At 38.8% G+C, this 22,009-nt stretch overlaps 1 protein-coding gene, 1 non-coding gene and 1 pseudogene across 4 annotated transcripts in view; 2 read left to right on the forward strand and 1 right to left on the reverse strand.

Annotated features, from left to right (window-relative positions):
- The window catches only part of TANGO6 (transport and golgi organization 6 homolog), a 178,871-nt gene that overhangs the window by 20,411 nt on the left and 136,451 nt on the right, over positions 1 to 22,009 (forward strand). For all 3 annotated transcript variants that reach the window (XM_045814979.2, XM_087870527.1, XM_087870528.1), the window contains 3 exons: positions 1,445 to 1,581; positions 3,306 to 3,468; positions 10,140 to 10,222. In XM_045814979.2, the coding sequence (XP_045670935.2) occupies positions 1,445 to 1,581; positions 3,306 to 3,468; positions 10,140 to 10,222 (383 nt within the window). The remainder of the gene's footprint in view (positions 1 to 1,444; positions 1,582 to 3,305; positions 3,469 to 10,139; positions 10,223 to 22,009) is intronic.
- LOC123803486 (ragulator complex protein LAMTOR1 pseudogene) lies at positions 4,488 to 6,272 on the reverse strand (annotated as a pseudogene).
- On the forward strand, positions 5,766 to 5,872 carry LOC123803535 (U6 spliceosomal RNA). Its single transcript, XR_006782906.1, has one exon. It is a non-coding gene; the product is annotated as a U6 spliceosomal RNA (small nuclear RNA).

Raw genomic sequence — 22,009 nt, forward strand, 5'->3', positions numbered from 1 at the left:
TTGTAGCACGAATCAGTCCTTTATTACTTTTTCTGACTAAATAATACTCCATCGTATGCATATGCCTGGAAATTCTTGAATGGATACTGGACATTTTTATTTTATACTGTTGGCTGCTAGATTTTGTTGTATTTCTTTGTTAGGCTTTGTTCTGGGATGCAGTTAATTTTCTTAGACTCAGTTTGATCTCTTTGATCCTGGCTTTTAAGCCTGGTTACTCTGTGTCTAGAGTAGCCTTTAATCTGAGGTAATTTGGCCCCCTTCTGAGCCAATACCATTCTGAGATTTTGCTTGATGCCCTGTATACTAAGAGGCCTTTCCATGCTCACTAGTGGGAACACAAACTATTCCCAGCCCTGTGTGAGCTTTAGGGATTTTCCCCCTACTTTTTTCTGGTGATTCTTGCCTCAGCCTTGGTTTTCTTTTTCTTTTTTTTTTTTTTTTTTTAAGATTTTATGTATTTATTTGACAGAGACAGCCAGCGAGAGAGGGAACACAAGGATGGGGAGTGAGAGAGGAAGAAGCAGGCTCCCAGTGGAGGAGCCCGATGTGGGTCTCCATCCCAGAACTCCGGGATCACGCCCTGAGCCGAAGGCAGACGCTTAACGACTGAGCCACCCAGGCACCCCTCTTTTTCTTTTTCTTTTTCTTTTTCTTTTTCTTTTTCTTTTTCTTTTTCTTTTTCTTTCTTTCTTTCTTTCTTTCTTTCTTTCTTTCTTTCTTTTTTTTTTTTTTTTTGCACATATACACAAGTTGTACTCTACTAAAGATTTGAAAGAGGACTCCTTTGCCGATCTCTGGCGCTCTCTCTTTACATACCTCATCTCTGGTATTTTACCCTGAAAATTGTAGCTGCCTTAGCCTCCCTGAACTGTGAACTATCTTTCTTTAACTCAACAAAATGCCAGGCTTTGTTTGGGTTCCCCTTTGCTGTGTTGTGGCCTCAAAACTCTCTCTAGGTAGTAGTAGGCTAGGGTATTCATGGAGCTCACCTTGTTTGCTTCTTTTGTCTCAAGGGTCATTTGTCCTAGGCTGCCATTGTCCAGTGTCTGAAAACCATTGTTTATATATTTTGTCCAGTTTCCCAGTAATGTAAGGTGGTAGGGTAAATCTGGTACCTGTTACTGCATAGCTTTGGTTTAAGGCAGTTTAAATGACAAGATGCATATAAAGAGACATAATGATGATAATAATAATAAAAGTAATAAACACTGAGAAGAAGCTAGTATTCAACTTATGTCGATAATAACATTACAATGATTAAGTGTGACTTTTTCCTCTGAACTACGCAGAAATCAACATGGAAGTGCAGAGGGGTAGATTATCTTATAAAAGAGATGAGCAATTTTCAGTAGAGAAAAACCACTTTTTTGCTGAAATTTTAAGGACCTGTGTAGGGCAACTGGTATGAGTTGTTGTTGACATCTGTGTCCATTGCTGACAGCTGGGGCGGCCGGTGGGAGTGATGGCGAGGCAGCGGCTGCTGACTGGAAGAAGTGTGACCTGATTGCAAAGATTCTGGCCTCTTGTCCTCAGCAGTGTCTTTCCCCGGAGGATTACTACAGGGATATCTGCCCCCAGGTAAACAGCTTTGTTTCTTTTCACTGGGTGAGGATTATCTGTTTATTCACAGAAAGGAGACTTTAATGTTTCTCTAATGTGGAGGTAAAAGCAACATAATATTTAAGTTTATTTTCAGTGAGGGGCGAATAAACACTTGTTGTTAGGTTTAGGAACGCCTCCCCATTGTCAAATGAGTAGTCCCACTTGCTCTCAGAGCTCGAATATGAAACTAAAGTTTCATCTTGTTCATTATCTTTCCTCAGTGTTTTCAATTAGTTAAAAAAAACAGATATTAAGTAAACAAAGTAAATTAACATGGTATACAATTTAAAAAGCACAGAAGAGGAAGCAAAAATAAGTCTTCCTCTCATCTCTGTTTTCTAGTCCCTCAGAAGTAGTCACCGTTACCAATTTCTTGTTTATTTTCCAGCGACATTCTGTGCATTAATGCATATCCAATTATATGTGTATGTATCTGTATATATACTCTAATTTTTATCTAAGTGATAATGTGCCGCACACACTGTTTTTCATTTTGCTTCTTTAACTTAAGAATGTACGTAGGGGATCATTTTGTAAAGAGTCATTTCATATAGAGTTGCCCTGTTGTTTTCATGGGTACATAGTATTTCACCGTATTAATGTACCATAACACACTTAACCAGCCTCCTATTAATGGACATTGAGTTGTTTCCATTCTTTTGCTGCTTCAAACCATGCTGCAGTTAATATCTATAACTTTTTTTAAGAGAGGGAGAGTGTAGGGTAGGGGCAGAAGGCAAGAGAGGATTTTTTTTTTAAGATTTAATTAATTAATTTCAGAGAGAGAGTGCACAATTAGGGGGTGGGGTAGAGGGGGAGGGAGAGAATCTTTCAAGCAGACTCCCCACTGAGCAAGGAGCCTGATGTGAGACTCGATCCCAAGACCCTGGGATCATGACCTGAACCGAAGGCAGATGCTTAACAGACTAAGCCACCCGGTGTCCCCTAGAAATACATTTTTCTGTTGACTTCTTATACTAGGGTGTACCACTCATAGACACTGGAGAACTGTATTTATCTTTGAGAAAAAGATAGATTCTTTGTGGGATAGTTCAGGCATGATAGTTCAGAGTTCTTCAGACCCTAAACATATTTATATGCCTTGATTCAGAAATTTCATTTGGTGGTGCTATAGGATAATTTTTTTTACGTTTTTAATTTTAATTCCAGTATAGTTAACATAACTGGGTTGTGTTAGTTTCAGGTATAGTATAATAGCAAAATTTTGAGAGAAAACAATGTTGGGATATTAGGAAATAATTTAATAAATTCTTTCATACAGCCTAAATATATTTTTGAGAAATTTATAACAATATGAGCAGATTTCAGCAATATGTAAAATGATATTGTGTGGTGTCAATTAAAAAGAAAAATATTATACAGAGATAGATTGGAAAAAATGTACCAAAAATGTTTCAGTGATTTGGTATGATTTTTCTTCTTCAAACTTTCTTTTGCAAATTTTCTATGATGAACATGTATTTTATAAATTAGATAGCATTCCTTGATAAAAGCATAGCTTGGTTCTCAAACCCTCTGATACTGGGTTGTTAAAAGTAAAAAAAAAAAAAAAAAATCTGTTGAATCAGTATTACTGCAGTAAGCTTATTTTTTGGTCTAAAGACATTAGTGCTTTCTCTAGTTAATGTAATGCTCCTTGCAAAGAGTCTTCTATTTACCTCATGTACTTTTTCTTGTAGATTCTAGACTTATTTCACTTTCAAGATAAATTGACAGCGCGACAGTTTCAAAGAGTTGCCACCACTACCTTTATAACAATGTCAAGAGAACGCCCACAGTTGGCTTCGAAGTATTTGCTTCAGCCAGTGCTGGCTCCTCTCCATCGATGTTTAAATACAGCAGGTAAACAAGGAAGTCTGGTGGTTGGGTGTCCTTCTCAAGGATCTTCCTCAGTGTTTCAGGTTTAAATGACTTAAGTCTGTGGTATTTCAGTGACTTTAGTTGTGCTTTCTTTTCTCCCCAGCTTTTTATTTTGAAAAATCCACCTCACAAAAGTTCCAAGAAGAGTACATTGAACCACCCCTATACACTTTACCTAGATTGACCCTTTTGGCCATGTTTATTTTATCTTTCTCTTATTATACATGTACATTTTTTCTGAAGCGCTTGAGAGTTAGTTGCAGAGATCGTCTAATATACAGACTTGATTTGGGGCGCCTGACTGGCTCACTTGGAAGAGCACACAACTCTTGATCTCGGGTTCATGAGTTTGAGTCCCACGTTGAGCATAGAGATTACTTAAAAATACATAAAGTTAAAAAAATAATAAACAGACTTGATTCAAATTTCTCTACTTTTCTCAAGAATTTCCTCTGCAGCTATTTTTTTTAAATCTAGAATCCAATCAAGAATCATGCATTTCATTTACTTGTTATATCTTTTTAGTTTGCATTAATGTAGAATAGTTCCCTAGTCTTTTGTTTTTCACCATGACTTTTTTTTCCCAGATGAATATACTTCCTTTATCAAGGGTAACAAACCAAAACAAAACCTCCAAACCCCAAACATTTAAAAACCCAGCGTGCTAGAAATACAAACTCAATTCATTTGAATTCGAGCTCGTCCAGACTGCAGTCGCAAACCCTAGTGAGATGCATGTGAGCACCAGGGCAGGGGGACAGGAGTGAGGCCAAGAGAAGGGGTGGGAAGGGGCCCCCATAGGCTCCCTAGGGATCACCCTCACAGTGGTACCTCCACCTTCCCAGTGACAGTGAGGACCTACTAGGTCCTAACCTTTTGACCACCCCCATCCCTGGCAAGGGCTTTGAAGGCTATTCCCAAATGGTTCTGCCCTCCCTTGCTCTGTCCTCACTTGCTCAGGCTTCCAGCCTCACTCTTCTCCTCCACACTCTTTTCTGGGATTAGTAGCAGGTTAGGGTACTGTGTGAGCCACAGTGAGGCTGGGGGCTAGGAGAGGCAGGGTGGAGTGCGGGTGTAGAGAAAAGAGCTGTCCCACGATCCTTCTCTTCATGTATCCCAAACTGTGCAACCAGTTCCTCTTGTGTCCACTCCGATCTGAGGAAGTGCCCTGGAGGCCTAAGCAGCTGTCCTGGAGACCTGCTGCAAGTCGGAGAAGGGGCCGGGCTCGCTGGCCTGCACATGGTGGGGCTGGCAGGTGAGACATGGCGGCGGCGGCGGCGGCTTCTTCCAGTGGCAGCTTCTTCCCGCGGGTCAGCCTGTTGCTCCACACAGCCAAGCGGGTGCTGTGCTGCCTTGCTGGGTCCGTGTATTCGTGCTGCCCATGCCCTGGGAGTCTGCACAGACACTTCGGGGATGTTGCTGGCTATCTTAACGGACGGGGGAGAGCAGGGCCCACTCATCTGTGCGAGCCATAATGCAGGCTGTGGTAGTTGGGCTCAGCTCCACTGAGGGCTTTGGTAAGGGGGGGCGCTAGGGTCCAGCAGCAGCTTCTGCTCCTCTCGGTCCTGGTTCAAGTCCTTGTTCTCGAAGCTGTAGCAGCATCTCGTGGCTGGGATCCGGCCAGGCACTCAGGCCATGCTGAGGAGGGACGGCATCTGTCCTCATGATATTTTCGAAGAGTCTTAATTATAAAATGTTCTGCAATTTGTATGTCTAATTATTTCCTCATGATTAGATCCAGGTTAAACATTTCAGCAGCAGTACTACATAGGATGAAGGTTATTTTTTCTCTGTTTCCATCAGATTAGAGGGCACACATTATCAGTTTATCCCATTATTAATGATGTTAAATTTGGTCATTTCATTAGTAGCCATATTTCTCCATTGTTCAAATACCTTTCTTGTAATTTGTAAGTAATCTACGGGATGATAGTCTGAGACTATATGTATTCCATTTCCCAATAGTCTTTCATATTGTGGTTTGGTATCCGTTAATGATTCTTGCCAGTAAAATTGTGGCTTTCTATTTCTTTTGTTATTTCTAATTTGTTAGGCTGATATTCTTCTATAAAGAGAAGCTTTTCTTTCTCCTTGCCTCATCCCCTCCCCCCCCTTTTTTTAAGGTATAAGAAACAATTTAAGTACAAGCTACCCCACCAGCATGGGGCTCTAGCTCACAACCCCAGGGTCAAGAGTTGCATGTTCTACTGGCTGAGCCAACCAAGTTCCCCACCTCATCCCTTTTAAAAAACTAATTATTTATCAAATAGATTCAGACAGTGCTCCCTTCAGCAGCACGTGTACTACAATTGGAATGATGCAGAGAAGATTAGCATGGCCCCTGTGCAAAGATGACATATAAATTCGTATAGTGTTCCATATTAAAAAAAAAATAGATTCAGAGATTTTTTTTTTAAAAGATTTTATTTATTTATTTGACAGAGATAGAGACAGCCAGCGAGAGAGGGAACACAGGCAGGGGGAGCGGGAGAGGAAGAAGCAGGCTCCCAGCGGAGGAGCCCGATGTGGGACTCGATCCCGGAACGCCGGGATCACGCCCTGAGCCGAAGGCAGACGCCTTAACGACTGCGCTACCCAGGCGCCCCCAGAGATTTTTTCTTTAGCTCGCTGGGTTACCAGACATTCATGTCATTCATTTTGATGCTCAGATTTTCCCATATTTGGTTGGTGGGTTTAGTTCTGTTTTAATGTCTTAGAAGATTGACATTTTACCACCTCCCTTGGTATGTTTTCATACTAATTTCATACCGGATTTTTTCCCCCATACTTTACTGAATTTAATACTTGGATACAGAGTATTATTTCAGCATTCTTCCTTTAAGAAAAGAAAAACCTTTCTAGATAACAGTTCCTAAGGTTATAAATGAAGAAGTTTGATGTTATGGTTAAACCAAATTTAGTTCTGTGTAGACTTTTTCAAAAAGTCATTTGTAGTATAAATTTTTCTGAGCATGTGTGGTGGTGAGGTGGCCAGGGATAAAGTCTAACTCTTTTTTTTTTTTTTTTTTTTTTTTTTAAGTAGTCTCCACGCCCAGTGTGGAGTTCAGTGCAGGTTCTTGAGCTCATAACCCTGAGATCAAGACCTGAGCTGAGGTCAAGAGTTGGATGTTTAATCGACTGAGCCACCCAGGTGCCCTAAGAAAGTCCAAGTCTGGTGCATAGTAAAACTTAACCAAATTGAGCCTGGTGAAGTAAAATTTATGATTATTCAAACATGATAAACGTGTGTGTATACTTTATTTTATTTTGTTTATATATATTTTTTGGTGTCCGTGGATGGGCCCAAACTGAACATGATATTTGAATAAGTAATTAAAATTCCTTTATATATTTTATAGAAATCTAGTCTAGAATCAGTATATTCCTCAAAAAATCGCTCAGAAAATGAAGTATTATCTCTTTTCTTTTTAAAGATTTTTAAGTAATCTCTACACCCAACTTGGTACTTGAATTCGCAGCCGCGAGATCAAGAGTCTTATACTCTACTGACTGAGCCAGTCGGGTGCCCCTGAAATATTATTTCTGTTGGCCTTCAGCAATAGGGTGTAAGAATTCTTTTATATCTCATTTCATGTACTAAGACTATACCTCATTACTAATCTGTTTATTCTCTTGTCTGGTCTGATTAGGTTTCTAGTCTGTGGCAGTGGTTCTCATAGTGTGGTCTCAGGCCCAGCAGCATCAGTATCACCTGGGGATTTATTAGAAATACAACTTTATTATTATTTATTAGAAATATAATATGGTTCTCCCAGACCTACTGAATCATAAACACTGGTGTGGGTCCCAACAGTCTGTGTTTTAACAGGCCCTTCTGGGAAATTCAAATATGTGTTCAAGTTTGAGTCCTGGTCTAAGAACACTATTCTTGGGAGGCCTAAATTCAGTCCATTTGTGGATCAATTGTTTTTGTCCTGGACCTTTTTCATTCATTTTAGGAATATTTATTGGACATCTGTTTGCCAGGCATTTCTTCATATGTTAAGTTATATTTGTAACACCAGCTACATGTTTTGCATCAACAATCTGTGGATAACAAAAAGGGACTATATAATAATCTGACTGCTTTAGATAGATAGCCCCATCATTGCCACTGGAAAAACAATCTAATCTTTCTTATTTTATTTTTCATATTGTATCACATTTTTAAGACTATGTGACGATTATGATGAATTACTATATTTTATCAATTTTAGGGTGCATATGCTTTTCACATAAAAAACTTTAATTTTGGATATATTTTTCACATTTTAACAACTCTGATATCAAGATGCATCTCATAATTATTGCTGGCCAGGTAGCAATCATGGCATTGCCTGTGTCTGCAAATGAGCATTAAAACTTGTAGAATGGATGTCAGCAACTCAGAACAACATCGTGAAGACAATAGTAGAGTGGTGAACTTTTTAAGAAATGTCACTTCGCCTGGGGCGCCTGGGTAGTGCAGTCGTTAAGCGTCTGCCTTCGGCTCAGGGCGTGATCCTGGCGTTCTGGGATCGAGTCCCACGTTGGGCTCCTCCGCTGGGAGCCTGCTTCTTCCTCTCCCACTCCCCCTGCTGTGTTCCCTGTCTCTCTGGCTGTCTCTCTGGCTGTCTCTCTGTCACGTAAATAAATAAAAAATCTTAAAAAAAAAAAAAAAAGAAATGTCACTTCACCTGCGCCCTTGATGGCACAGAGGACAATATATTACGGCAAAATATGGATATCAGTAATGGTGTTGAAATATTTCAGAAGAGTTGGACTTTTAATGTGAAGTTTCAAGAATTTCTTATTGGGTTTATCCTAATTAAAAAGCTTATACAAGGAATGTATAAGCTTTAAAACTGTTAAACTATTAAACTGTTTGTCTAAGTAAATATAAAAGAACTCTCAATACTTTTTTTTTTTTTAATTTTGTTTATTTATTTGACAGAGAGACACAGCAAGAGAGGGAACACAAGCAGGGGGACCTGGAGAGGGAGAAACAGGCTTCCGGCTGAGCAGGGAGCCCAACACTGGGCTCCATCCCAGGATGCCAGGATCATGACCTCGGCCAAAGGCAGACGCTTAACAACTGAGCCACCCAGGCACCCCTCAATACTTTTTTTTATTAAGTTTTTAAATCTTCATTCCAGTATAGTTAACATACAGTGTTAAATTAGTTTCAGGTGTACAATATACTGATTGAACCATTCTGTACGTTACTCAGTGCTCATCATGGTAAATGTATTCTTTAATCCCCGCCACCTATTTCACCCTTTCCCTTACCCACCTCTCCTCTTTTAATAATTTCTTAAAAAGTCTATTAAAAAATTTTTTTTAAGATTTTATTTTTAAGGGGCACCTGGGTGGCACAGCGGTTAAGCGTCTGCCTTCGGCTCAGGGCGTGATCCCGGCGTTATGGGATTGAGCCCCACATCAGGCTCCTCCGCTATGAGCCTGCTTCTTCCTCTCCCACTCCCCCTGCTTGTGTTCCCTCCCTCGCTGGCTGTCTCTATCTCTGTCAAATAAATAAATAAAATCTTTAAAAAAAAAAAGATTTTATTTTTAAGGGGCGCCTAGGTGGCTCAGTCATTAAGTGTCTGTCTTCGGCCCAGGTCATGATCCCAGGGTCCTGGGATCGAGTCCCGCATCAGGCTTCTTGCTTGGTGAGCAGGCAACCTCTGCCTGCTCCCCCTGCTTGTGCTCTCTCTCTGTCAAATAAATAAAAATAAAATCTTTAAAAAAAATTATTTTTAAGGGACGCCTGGGTGGCTCAGTCAGTTAAGCATCTGCCTTTGGCTCGGGTCATGATCCTAGGGTTCTGGGATTGAGCCCCATGTTGGGCTCCCTGCTCATGGGGGAGTCTGCTTCTCCCTCTCCCTCTGCTGCTCCCTCTGCTTATGCTCCCTCCCTCCCCCACTCTCTCTCTCTGTCAAATAAATAAAATAAAATCTTAAAAAAAAAAAAAAAAAGACTTAGGTAATCTGTACACCTGACGTGGGACTCAAACTCACCCTGAGATCAAGAGTCTGATACTCTGCCGACTGAGCCAGCCAGGTGCCCTATTTTAAAACTTTTTTTTTTTTTTAAGATTTTATTTATTTATTTGACAGAGAGAGAGAGAGACAGCCAGCGAGAGAGGGAACACAAGCAGGGGGAGTGGGAGAGGAGGAAGCAGGCTCCCAGTGGAGGAGCCTGATGCGGGGCTCGATCCCAGAACGCCGGGACCAAGCCCTGAGCCGAAGGCAGACACTTAACAACTAAGCCACCCAGGCACCCCCCTATTTTAAAACTTTTTAAAGGAAAAATTTCAAACATATCTGTAGTGAAAAGTTTAATAAATTCCTTTGTACCAGTCACCTCAATATAACCACTGACTCTGTCATATTCATTTAATCCAATCCCCAATTTTTCATTCATTAAATTCACAAAATTTCAAGTCATAATGTTTCATAGGTTACTTGTTTCTTTTTTAGTGATACACGAAATAATAATGAATGTTTATAATCATTGGCATCATAGATTTCATAAAATATTGTATTTGGTAACCATGTCAAATCTCTAATTTTAGCTGTTACAGAACTGTCTTTCTAGTAAAATTTTCTTTCTCAAGTCCTGAGTCCTATTCAGTCAGGTACTGAGTATGGGTAATTTTGTTTTTTGTTCTCTAGAGATTCCAGAGAGTGACATGGTGCCAGGGATCATTTTGGTGACAGAAGAAGAACTTACTAGATGTATTGAGGATGTATTTAAGGTTGGTAATTTGAGTCACTGATGTTTTTAGCTAATATTTATACTTAGTCTTTTAAAATAGTGTTGCCTTTTTAATCAGTACTTCAAGAATTGGAATGACTAATCTTGAATTCCAAATGATCAATATTTTTTCACTTTGAAAACTGGAAACTATAAGCTGTTTGTAAAAAAAAAAAAAACTGATACATTTTGAAACTGTCAATTTCATCATTCACTCTGAATGTTAAACTGCTTAGATTCTCTAACTGGCACATACCACTGATGAAAGCATGTCTTTTGAAGAAACTAGCTGACATTTTCAATGCTGTAGGTTTCCAAAACTGTATGATAGTATTGAATCTACTTTATATCTTTTGATAGTAATCACCATCATAAAAAGTCTGAATAAATGAACCTTGCAAAAGACTACCTAAACATATTACTGAAAATGAAAAAAAGTATGTTCTCTATGATTACAGTCTTATAAATATATATGAAACATATATTTTAGACAAAATGAAATACATTGTGTGAGGGTCAGATGGAGTTGAAGTAAATATTCTTCTTTTTTCAATAAATTTGTAATAGTATTTTACTATTAAAAATATCCACAGTAGTAAACAGCTTTCAAAATTATATTCCATGTAAAAAGGTACATCTGCTCTGGAAAATAGTTCGGCAGTTCCTCAAAAAGTTAAACATGGAGTTATTATTATATGACTCAGTAATTCCACTCGTAGGTATATACCCAAGAGAAAAGAAAACATGTTCAGACACAAACCTGTGCACAGATGTTCATCGCAGCATTATTCATAATAGCCAAAACGTGGGAACAGCCCAAATGTCTATCAACTGATGAATGGATAAGCAAATGTGATATATCCATATAATGGAATATTTTTTAGCCATAAAAAGGAATGAAGTATGGACACATGCCACAACACAAACACTTAAAAATAACAATTTTTAAACTTTAAGAGAAGCCAGAAACAAAAGACCATACTTTGTATGATTCCATTTACATGGAGTATTCAGAATAGACAAATTCATAGAGACAGAAAGTAGATTAGTGGTTTTCAGGGCCTGGGGATGGGGAATTAGAAATGGCTGTTAATGGGTATGGGGTTTCTTTTCGAGGTAAGGAAAATGTTCTGGAATTAGACAGTGGTGATAGTTATACAACCTTGCGAATATACTAAAATCCACTTGTACATTTTAAGAGTGAATTTTATGGCATGTGAATTATTCATCAATAATTTAAAAATTCTACATTTCCCATTTCTATAGCAGTAAATTGAACAATGAGTAAATATTTAGTTTTTTATGAAATAATTTAAATATACAAAAAAATGAATAGTAAAACACTCATGTACCCTTCACTCAGCTTAAGAAATTAAACATTACCAATTCAGTTGAAATCTTCTATCTGCCTACCCCTGGTCACATTTCCCTTGCTTCCTACCTGAGGTGCATTGTGGTTTTAATTAACAGTTCTCTTATTACTGGTGAGTTGAACATCTTTTTGTGTTCTTGATTCATTCGTAGTTTTCCCTTCTGTAAATTGCCTAGTTATATATTTTGCCCATTTAAAAAATTGAGTTGTTTCACTCTTCAGAATTTTTTTAGAATAAACCTTTTATTATAAAACAACTTCATTTAGATATACTTTACAGACCATAAAATAATGTTTTAAGTGTACAAGTCAATGATTTTTAGTAAGTTTACAGAGTTAAACTATCACCACAATACAATTTTTTTTTTAAGATTTTATTTATTCATTTGACAGAGAGACAGCCAGCGAGAGAGGGAACACAAGCAGGGGGAGAGGGAGAGGAAGAAGCAGGCTCCCAGCGGAGCAGGGAGCCCCATGCGGGGCTCGATCCCAGGAACCTGGGATCACACCCTGAGCCGAAGGCAGACGATTAACGACTGAGCCACCTGGGCGCCCCAACCACAATACAATTTTAGAACATTTCTGTTACCTCAAAAAGATCCCTGTGCCTATTTACAGTCACTCCTTGTTCCTACCCTCAGCCCCAGCCTGCTGATCTGCTCTCTACCTCTGTGGATTTGCCTTGGCTGTTTTATGGGAGGCAACCATGCAACATGTGATCTTTTATGGCTAGTTTCTCTCTCTTTGCATAAGGGTGTTTGTTTGTTTGTTTGAAGTAATCTCTATGCCCAAAATGGGGCTTGAACTCACGACCCTGAGATCAAGAATCACATGCTTTACCAGCTGAGCCAGCCAGGCGCCCCTCTCTTAGCATGTTTCTGAGGTTTATCCAGGTTGTTTCATATATCAATATTTTGTCCCTTTTAATTGTATGTTTAAATGTATGAATATACCACATTTTGTTTATTTGTTCATCAGTTGATGGACATTTGACTGTAGAGTAAATCTTTCTTTTTTAAAACAGCTTTAAATGTCCATTGACTGATGAATGGATATAGAAGATGTGGTATGTATATACAATGAAATATTACTCAGCCTTCAAAAAGAATGAAATCTTGCCATTTGCAATGATGTGGGTGGAGATAGAGTTTATTATGCTAAGTGAAATAAGTTAGAGAAAGACAAATACCATATGATCTCACTCATATGTGGAATTTAAGAAAGAAAAAGATGAACATATGTGAAGTGGAAAAACAAAAAAAGGAAAGAGTGAAACAAACCATAAGAGACTCTTTTTTTTTGTACCTTTTAAAATTTAAAAAATTTTTTTTCCATTTTTAAGTTTAAATTCAATTAATTAACATATAATGTATTATTGGTTTCAGAGGTAGAAGTCAGTGATTCATCAGTCTTATATAATACCCAGTGCTCATTACATCACGTGCCCTCCTCAGTGTCTATCACCCAGTTACCCCAACCCCCCACCCCACTCCCATCCAGCAACCTTCAGTTTGTTTCCTATGATTAAGAGTCTCTTGTGGTCAGAGACTAACTGAGGGTTGATGGAAGGAGGTAGGTGGGAGATGGGCTAGATTGTTGATGGGTATTAAAGAGGGCACTTGTGATGAGCACTGTGTGTTGGATCTGAGTGATGAAGCCCTAAATTCTGCTCCAGAAACCAATATTGCACTGTATGTTAACTAACTAAAAGTTAAATAAAAAAAATAAAAGTAAAACAGCTTTATAAGATATAATTCATGTACTTTACAGTTCACTCATTTGAAGTGTGCAAATTGGGACACCTGGGTGGCTCAGTTGGTTAAGTGTCTGACTTTTGATTCTGTCTCAGGTCATGATCCCAGAGTCGTGAGATTGAGCTGTGTATCAGGCTCTGTACTCAGTGGGGAGCCTGGTTGAGATTCTCTCTCCCTCTCCCTTTGCCCCCTCCCCCCACCCCATACTCTCTCTCTCAAATAAATAAATAAATCTTTTAAAAAATGAAAAATAAAAAAATAATAAAGTATACAAATCAATTGGCTTTTTATTATATTCACATTCAAATATATATTATATTTGTGTAGCCATCATCACAGCTGATTTTAGGGTACTTCATTACCCAAAAAGAAACCTCACACTACTCCCAAAGTCCTCCACCACCCTTCCCTCCACTCTCCCTACCTCTCACCCCTCCAGCCCTAGGCAGCCACTAATCTACTTTCTCTTTCTCTAGATTTGCCTATTCTGGACATTGCATATAAATGGAATTCTGTAATATGTAGTCTTTTGTGATTGGCTGCTTTTACTTAGCATGATGTTTTTCAGGTTTATATTGTAGTATGAAGCAGGACTTCATTCTTTTTTTTTTTTTTTTAAGATTTTTTAAATTTTTAAGTAATCTCTACACCCAGCATGGAACTTGAACTCACAACCCTTAGATCGAGAGTTGTACGCTCTGCTGACCGAGCCATCCAGGTGCCCCAAGACTTCATTCCTTTTTATTGCTGAATAGTATCCTGTTGTGGGTGTAGGATGTCTTTTGTAGTTCACTCATCCTCTGATATATGTTTGGGTTGTTTCTGCATTTTGGCTATTACGATTAATGCTGCTGTGGACATTTGTGTAGGAGTCTTTGTGTAACGTAGGTTTTCATTTCTCTTGGGTGTGTTGCTAGATCTTATGGTAACTTTGTGTTTAACCCGAGTAGAATTCCTAGATCTTACAGTATGTCTGTATTTAACCATTTGAAGAACTGCCAAAGTGTCTGCACTATTTTACATTCCCTCTAGCCGTGTAGGAGGGTATAGAGTAAATCTTACGTTATCTTCTTTCAGATAAGAAGGCAGATGCTTTTGTTTTGTTTTGTTTTAAACCTTATGTATGATATTAATAATTTGTAAATATAAAATGCATGCTGAAAAATTCAATACTCATGCTCTACAGCACTCAGCTTTTTACTAAAGTAAGATGTTTACCACCCTTTCATTTAATTTTGCTATTAAAAAAAAGAGAGAGTATCCTGTAGAGGGTTGACCTGGCATACGAATGTAGAATTAAATTGCTTATAGATAAAACATGACATGATGACTTAGTGAATATTATGCTGTTTTTGTTTTTTAATGCCTTAGAGACTTATGAAAAGAAGGTTTTTTTTGTTTTGTTTTGTTTTTTTTAAAGATTTTATTTATTCGACAGAGATAGAGACAGCCAGCGAGAGAGGGAACACAAGCAGGGGGAGTGGGAGAGGAAGAAGCAGGCTCATGCCAGAAGAGCCTGATGTGGGGCTCGATCCCGTAACGCCGGGATCACGCCCTGAGCCGAAGGCAGACGCTTAACCGCTGTGCCACCCAGGCGCCCCAAAAAGAAGGTTTTTATATCCTGTTCTACATATGCATAGGCAAGGACATTTTAGTTTATAGAAAGAAGAAATTATATAGAGCAACCTAGAAAGCAAATAATCTGAATTAGAGAACAAGGCCCAGCTAACTTTCAGAAAGATTATCTTCAGTCACATACCATCTAAGGATGAAAAATCACTAAATAGTTGGGTGTGTATTGTCAGAAAGACTTGAAAGTGGTGTCAAGGGTAGAACTAATTGCAACTAAACTTTGGTAAAAACCCTTCATAGTATTTCTGGGAAGTCAAAAAAATTGCTTTTCGAGGAAAAAGAAAGTAAAACAACTTCTTTCTGGCAAGTGAATTAGCCTCTAAAAAATGGAGATCCAGAAATAGTGAATCCTGCCATTGTTCCTATTCTTGCCCAAAGAAAGGGGGGGAGGAAAAAAACCCTCCTAATTTGGTGAACAGTTTGGTGAATTTAAAACCTCCTGGAGAGGCAAGCAAAACATCAGTTTGCTATAAACACTTGATTATGCACAAAAGGTTGGGACTGTTATGAAAGCAGGAAGGGGTGCAGAAGGGTAATTATTCTCCCTACGAAGTTTTGGCAGCTCAGCTGCAGGGGGAAAACAGAGGAAATGTGTACGTTGGAGGAAAATGGTAAACACTGTGTAAAGTTTAGCAACAAAGGATGTGTTGTCTTTATTAACTTTCTGCTAATACTAAATTATAGAGCACAGCTCAAAGGCAGGAAATAAGGAGAACATCTGGGATAGCTGAATTGATCCAGCAACTCACTGGGTAGCGAGAGGGTACAAGAGAGTGTTTAATTTTAGAGAGGCATTTGGGAACATTTCCAGCTCTGGTTTTCTTTCTCTCTTCTTTTATTTTTAACAGATTTATTGTTTTGTATATATATATATGTGTGTTTGTGCGCGCACACGCGCGTGTATACCACACAATTGATGCATTTAAAGTGTTCAACTCAGTGCTTTTAGTATATTCACAGGGTCGTGCAACTATCACCACAAATCCGATCTTAGAATATTATTGTCCCCCTAAAAGTACCCCATACCCATTAGCTGTCACTCTTCATTCTCCCAGCTTTGCCCCGAGCCATAGGCAACCACTAAAATCTACTTTCTGTCTCTCTAGATTTGCCTGTTCTGGATATTTCATATAAATGGACTTGTGTAATATGTGGTCTTTTGTAGTTCACTTTTTAAGATTTATCATGTTGTTGCATGAAGCAGCACTTCATTCCTTTTAATGCCAAGTAGTATTCTATTTTATGCATATACCAAAATTTGTCAGTTGATGGAAATTTGTGTTGTTTCCACATTTTGCTCTTGTGAACAAAGCTGCTATAGACCTTCATGTATAGGTTTTTGTGTGGACATATGTTTTTGTTTCTCTTGGGTATGTAGCTAGCAGTGAAATTGCTGGATCATGTGATAGCACTATGTTCAACTTTTGAAGGTACCGTCAGACTGTTTTCCAAAGCGGCAGCACCATTTTACATTCCCACCACCAGAGTATGAGAATTCCAATTTATCCTTTTTTTTTTTTTAATATAATTCCAATTTATCCTCTCTGCCCAACATTACCACTACCAGACCACTGGTCTTCCTCCCCCTCCTCCTCTCCCTCCTCCTTCTCTTCCCCTCCTTGTCCTCCATTATTATAGCCTTGCTGGTGGGCTTGAAGTAGGATCTTATTGTGGTTTTGAGTCACATTTCCCTAATGGCTAATGATGTTAAACAGCCTGTTGTGTGCTTACTGGCCATTTGCATGTCTTCCTTGGGGAGATTTCTATTAAGATCCTTTGCCCATTTTTAAACTGGGTTGTCTTTCTTCTCATTGGTGGGTGGGGGAGGGGATTCACCCTCACCAAGAGCTCTCCCCAAAGAAATCTTCCTCATCAGTCTCCTCTCGGTCTCCACACATTTGATCCTTCTCTACCCTCTTTCTGAATGGGAAGTTTTTATAGTCCTGCTCTCATCTTAGTCTGGTATCTTATCTTGGAGTTTTCAATCTATTCTGTCTTGGTGCCTCACTTGACATTTCCAATTGAATGTCCTGTGTAACCTGTATCATGATAGCGCCTATCTGGCTGCCATCTCAACACCTAATTGCAGAGCCCCTTAGCTCCTCAGAGCCAGTTTCCTCTTTACTTTATACGTAAGCCAGGTAAGATCGATTAAGACCATAGTGAAATTAGCAGTAACAAATTAGAAGTTATTTAGGAGTGCCCGGCTGGCTCAGTTGCAAGAGCATGCAACTCTTGATCTCGGAGCTGTGAGTTTGAGCCCCATGTTGGGTTGTAGAGATTACCTAAAAATAAAATCTCCGGGCGCCTGAGTGGCTCGGTAAGTTAAGCGAATGCCTTTGGCTCAGGTCATGACCCTAGGGTCCTGGGATTGAGTCCCAAGTTGGGCTACCTGCTTCTTCTTCTCCCGCCCCTTCTTCTCTTCTTCTCCCTCTTCTTCTGCCCCTCCCTGCCCCACTCAAATAAATAAATAAATAATTTTTTTAAAAAAGTTTAATAATACTGATGAATCACAGACCTGTACCCCTGAAACAAATAATACATTATATGTTCATTAATATTTAAAAAGTTTAATTGTAAATAAATAAAATCTTTAAAAAAGAAGTGAGTTAAACTACCTAAGAGCAGAGAAAAGCAAGAAAGAAGACAGAAGTACCCCAAAAGGGCATAATAATTTGAAAAACAATGTTGGGACTGGTATGTTCATTATCCTTTAAGAGGGCAAGGATTGCATATATTCCATTTTAAAAAGATTTCTTCTGAAAGAGGTAAAATATAAATACATTTTGGTATTTAAAGAAATAAACCCTCAGCTTGCTGAAAGAAAATGTGGCAGAAGCAATTATAAGAGAAGGTCTTTTTTTTTTTTTTTAAGATTTTATTTCTTTATTTGACAGAGAGAGAGAGAGAGCGCAACAGCACAAGCAGGGGGAGTTGCAGAGGGAGAGGGAGAAGCAGGCTTCCTGCTGAGCAAGGGGCCCATTGTGGGGCTCAATCCCAGGACCCTGGGATCATGACCTGAACCGGAGGCAGATGCTTAACCAGCTGAGCCACCCAGGCATCCCAAGAGAAGGTCTTTTTGTGCTTGCGTCTTTTACATACAGCACGGAATGGAGCAGTGTGGTTCTGGTGGGCCAGGTGGAAAGTTCTCAACAATACAGGTATACACATAGATGCTTATTGAATTGAACTGAAAATTTGGCATAGCCACTTGTCCTTCTGCATAAATAATTCTCGTCATTTCTATGTGTGTACCTTACATCTGGTAAAATTATCTAAGCTGAGAAGGGGATTTGCAGCTCAAATAACTTCTAGTCCAATGGCTTCCAGTTCTGTGTCCTTCTGGCTCTGAATGTCTGGGGCCCTATCCCTCAAAAACTTAAGTTTTTTTTGTCCTCTCTGGTACAAGAGGGATAAATGGTTTTTATTGCGTACAGAGGTAAAGAGAGACCTAGGCTGCATAGAGATTCATTCTGGGTAGGGCAGGATAAGAGAATTGTAAAATTCTTTACAATTTGGACATTTTCTTGCTCATAAGAGAACCGACCAGAATCTGATACCAGGTGGGACTGGGAGGGTGTGGGGAATGTTTCCTTTTAGTATTCCTTACAGTACTTGCCAAGACCCCCTAAAGGCAGAAGAAATTTTAGGGTAGGAAAGGCTAGAAGGTACCTAATTAGTTTATATTCTTCATTCTCATTTCCATTTTATCTCTCTGTTTCCAGATTCAGGGAATCCTGACTTTAATTATCCAAGCCTTTTTCTCCATTTAATCTTAACAAATTTCTAATTAAAGTTACTCTCTCAGACTGGCCAATTGACTCCTCTTTCTGAATTTTTAATTGTTTTTGTAGAGTAAATTGGAATAATAGAATCTTAGAGCTGGAAGGAAATATATAAATAATTTGTTTTTTTGGTTTTTGAATGGACTTTGATTTTTAGAGCAGTTTTATGTGCACAGAAAAATCGAGTAGAGGGTTCCCATATATCTCCTGCCCCCACATGTGCACAGCCTCTCCCACTGTTAGCATTTCACATCAGAGTGGGACATGTGTTATAGTTGGTGAGCCTACACTGACCTGAGTCCATAGTTTACATTAGGGTTCACTCTTGGTGTGATACATTCTTTGGCTTTGACAAATTAATCCCTCATTTTACAGTAAAGGAAACAAAATCCAAAAGTTTGTGAAGTGACTTGTCCCAAATTGTACTAGTGAGTGCCAGATCTGGTCCGGGAACCAATCCTTTCATCTCTTCTTTTTCTCTCACTCTGTGTTTAGAAAAGATAGTATTTGTACATGGTACACGTTTAAGAAGTACAAAAGGCTTTGCAGTAAAAAGTTAAGTCTTCTCCCACTACGGCTCTTCCCTAAATGCAGTCATTGTTTCTGGATGTTTCCAACTCTAACTGAACTGTAACCTAGAATAACATGTAAAGGACCAAAAGAAGTATCCTTGGGGTGCCTGGGTGGCTCGGTCACTTAAGATTTCAACTCTTGATTTCAGCTCAGGTCATGATCTTAGAGTTGTGAGGTGGAGCCCCACCGCTTAGTGAGGAGTTGGCTTGAGATTCTCTCTCTCCCTCTGCCTCCCCCCACACACCTCCCCCACCAAAATAAATAAATAAATCTTTTTTTAAAAAAGTAGCCTTCAAAGCTGTGGAAGATTCAAGTGTTAGATGGTACATTCAGATTCTGTGGTATAGTATAGTGCAAAGCACGTGGCCTTTTGAGTCCTATAGACCTAGGTTGGCATCTGGCTGAAGGGTTGATGATTCATGTGACTTTAGGTGACTTATTTAAAACACTTGAGTTGTAGGGATTAAACAAGGTAACTTGTGGAAGGTTAATTGTATACTTCAGCAAATAATTTGTGCTCAAAAACTGTCAGTTCTCTTTTGGTTCAAGGAAACTCTTTTTAAAAAAGATTATTTTATGCAATACTCTGTGAAAACATGCACAGTGCAAAATACTATATTAGGTAACTTGGCTTGTCCCTTTGCTTCTCACAAGTCTTAATTAAACTCAGTAAGTGCATTAGAAGTTCTGGAACATTACTATCAAAAGGATCACTGTGATATTTTAGAAGGCAGCATTCGACTAGTTTAATCTTTAACAGGAGTACAGTCAAGTTCCAGCCTGTACTGAATTTCAGTGTTAGGATTCAGTCAGCTTGATTCATGTTTGTATTTCCACACGTATACATCCCTATAAAAGATAAGGCCATAAATTAAGGAGATAGTTCCATTTACAGCCGTATCAGCAGGTATTTAGGAATAAATGTAACATTTGCACCGGGCTGTATATTTTACACAATATTTTAACATGAATTATCTTAGCTGATACTTAGGCCAAAAGCTTAACACTTGCATTATAAATGAGGAAACTGAATCCTCGAGGGGTTTAAATGTCTTACCCATGCTCACTCACTTAATATGTGATTTTGGGCGATCATGTAGGTGTCAGAAGCAAAATTCATACCTGTTTCCTGACTCCTGATCTCCTTGTGCTCTTTCAGCTCTACAGTGGTCTCAGAGGGATGTGCTTAACCATGTAATGGAAGTCTAGTAAATGACAAATGGAGTATGTGAGGACTGCTTTCTGTTTTGTTTTGCTTTGAATAAGAAACACATGTTTAATTCTTAATATTTTGACTCCCTTGGGTTTTTCCTTTCCTTTTTAATTTAAATTTCTCATCAGTCCTTCCAGAGAAATTCAGTCCTTTAGATATTGAAGATAGGTACTGAATAAGCCAATACAATAAAAGCAAACCTCCTTTTGTTCAGTCCGCTTTCCCTTCCATGGCTGAAGTTCTGTGATTCCTCAGTTAATTAACATTGGTTGAATAGCTTCTAGCTACAGCTTTAAAAAAAAAAAAGAGAAAATACAGACAGCTTTGTAATTTCCCCACAAAAATAGAACTTTTGAGAAAATAAAAAGCATTCCATGTGCTTTATTCATTTGTTCTTTGATTCAGTTAGTCACAAAAAAAATTTTACGAAGTACATACAGAATGGCAGATACTCTGCTAGGTTTACAAACACAGAAATGATTAAAAGCCAGTCGCTACCTTTAGGGAGCTCCCAATCAAGCAAACAGTTACAGGTAGTCTGTGATCTATCGTTAAGAGCACCAAGAAACATGTCTCTATTACTTGTCAAGAGTAGTCTCTAAGCTCAGACAAAGAGCTGTAAGGCTTAACCGCAGGCACTTCTCATGGCTGAATCCGTGATAGAAAGCCAAGATGTGTTCAGAAAGGACTGTGGAAATCCCGAAGCTGCCAGTGGGGTCATTGATATCCGTCTGTTTCCTCAAGTGATCTGTTCTGAGCCATTATGATTTTCATAAATCCATACTTACCTCTTACTTTGCCCATCAGCCTTGTCCTATATATTTATACTGGAAAAGCTACAGTTAGACATGGAAGCCCATCTTTTCTTCAAAGCACCATTTCGCTTACTCTCAGAGAGGCTTTTTCATACCAGAGAATTGAAAAGGTGCCTCGAGAGTTCATCTCTCTCTTCCCTGCTTCAGCTTTCCCACCTCTTGGTATTTTGTTTGGTGATCCCTAGTCCTTACAAATACCTCAAGTATCCAGAAAACCTTTCAACTAAACAGGATTTCATCTTTAAGGTGCTAACTTCAGAACTGATAGAAGAAAGGAAAGCATGTGGGGAGGGTTATAAATTTTTACAACTTTGTCAAGTTTCAGTATTTAAAAATTTTTGGGTGGAGGATTGGTTCATTTTTTTCAACTAGTTTTACCTCTTAATGGCTGAGGTACCATAAAGATGCAGAAGAGAGCATATTTGCACTCAAGTCAGAGGATGATAGATTAGACACCAAAGAGGCCTTAAAGCTTGATTAATCTAACCTCCTTGTTTTCTAGATAAGGAAACTGAGACTCAGAGAAGTCTGTTGATTTGTGTTAAGTCCCACAACTGGTAGGTAGAAGTATTACAAACAACCCTATGTGAAACATACCCAATAGTTAAACTGCTGAGAAAAGGGAATTTCCACGGGTTGAAATA

Source organism: Ursus americanus, chromosome 21, assembly GCF_024610735.1.
Source record: "Ursus americanus isolate L20-20 chromosome 21, mUrsAme1.1.p, whole genome shotgun sequence".
NCBI classification, from domain to species: Eukaryota; Metazoa; Chordata; class Mammalia; order Carnivora; family Ursidae; genus Ursus; species Ursus americanus.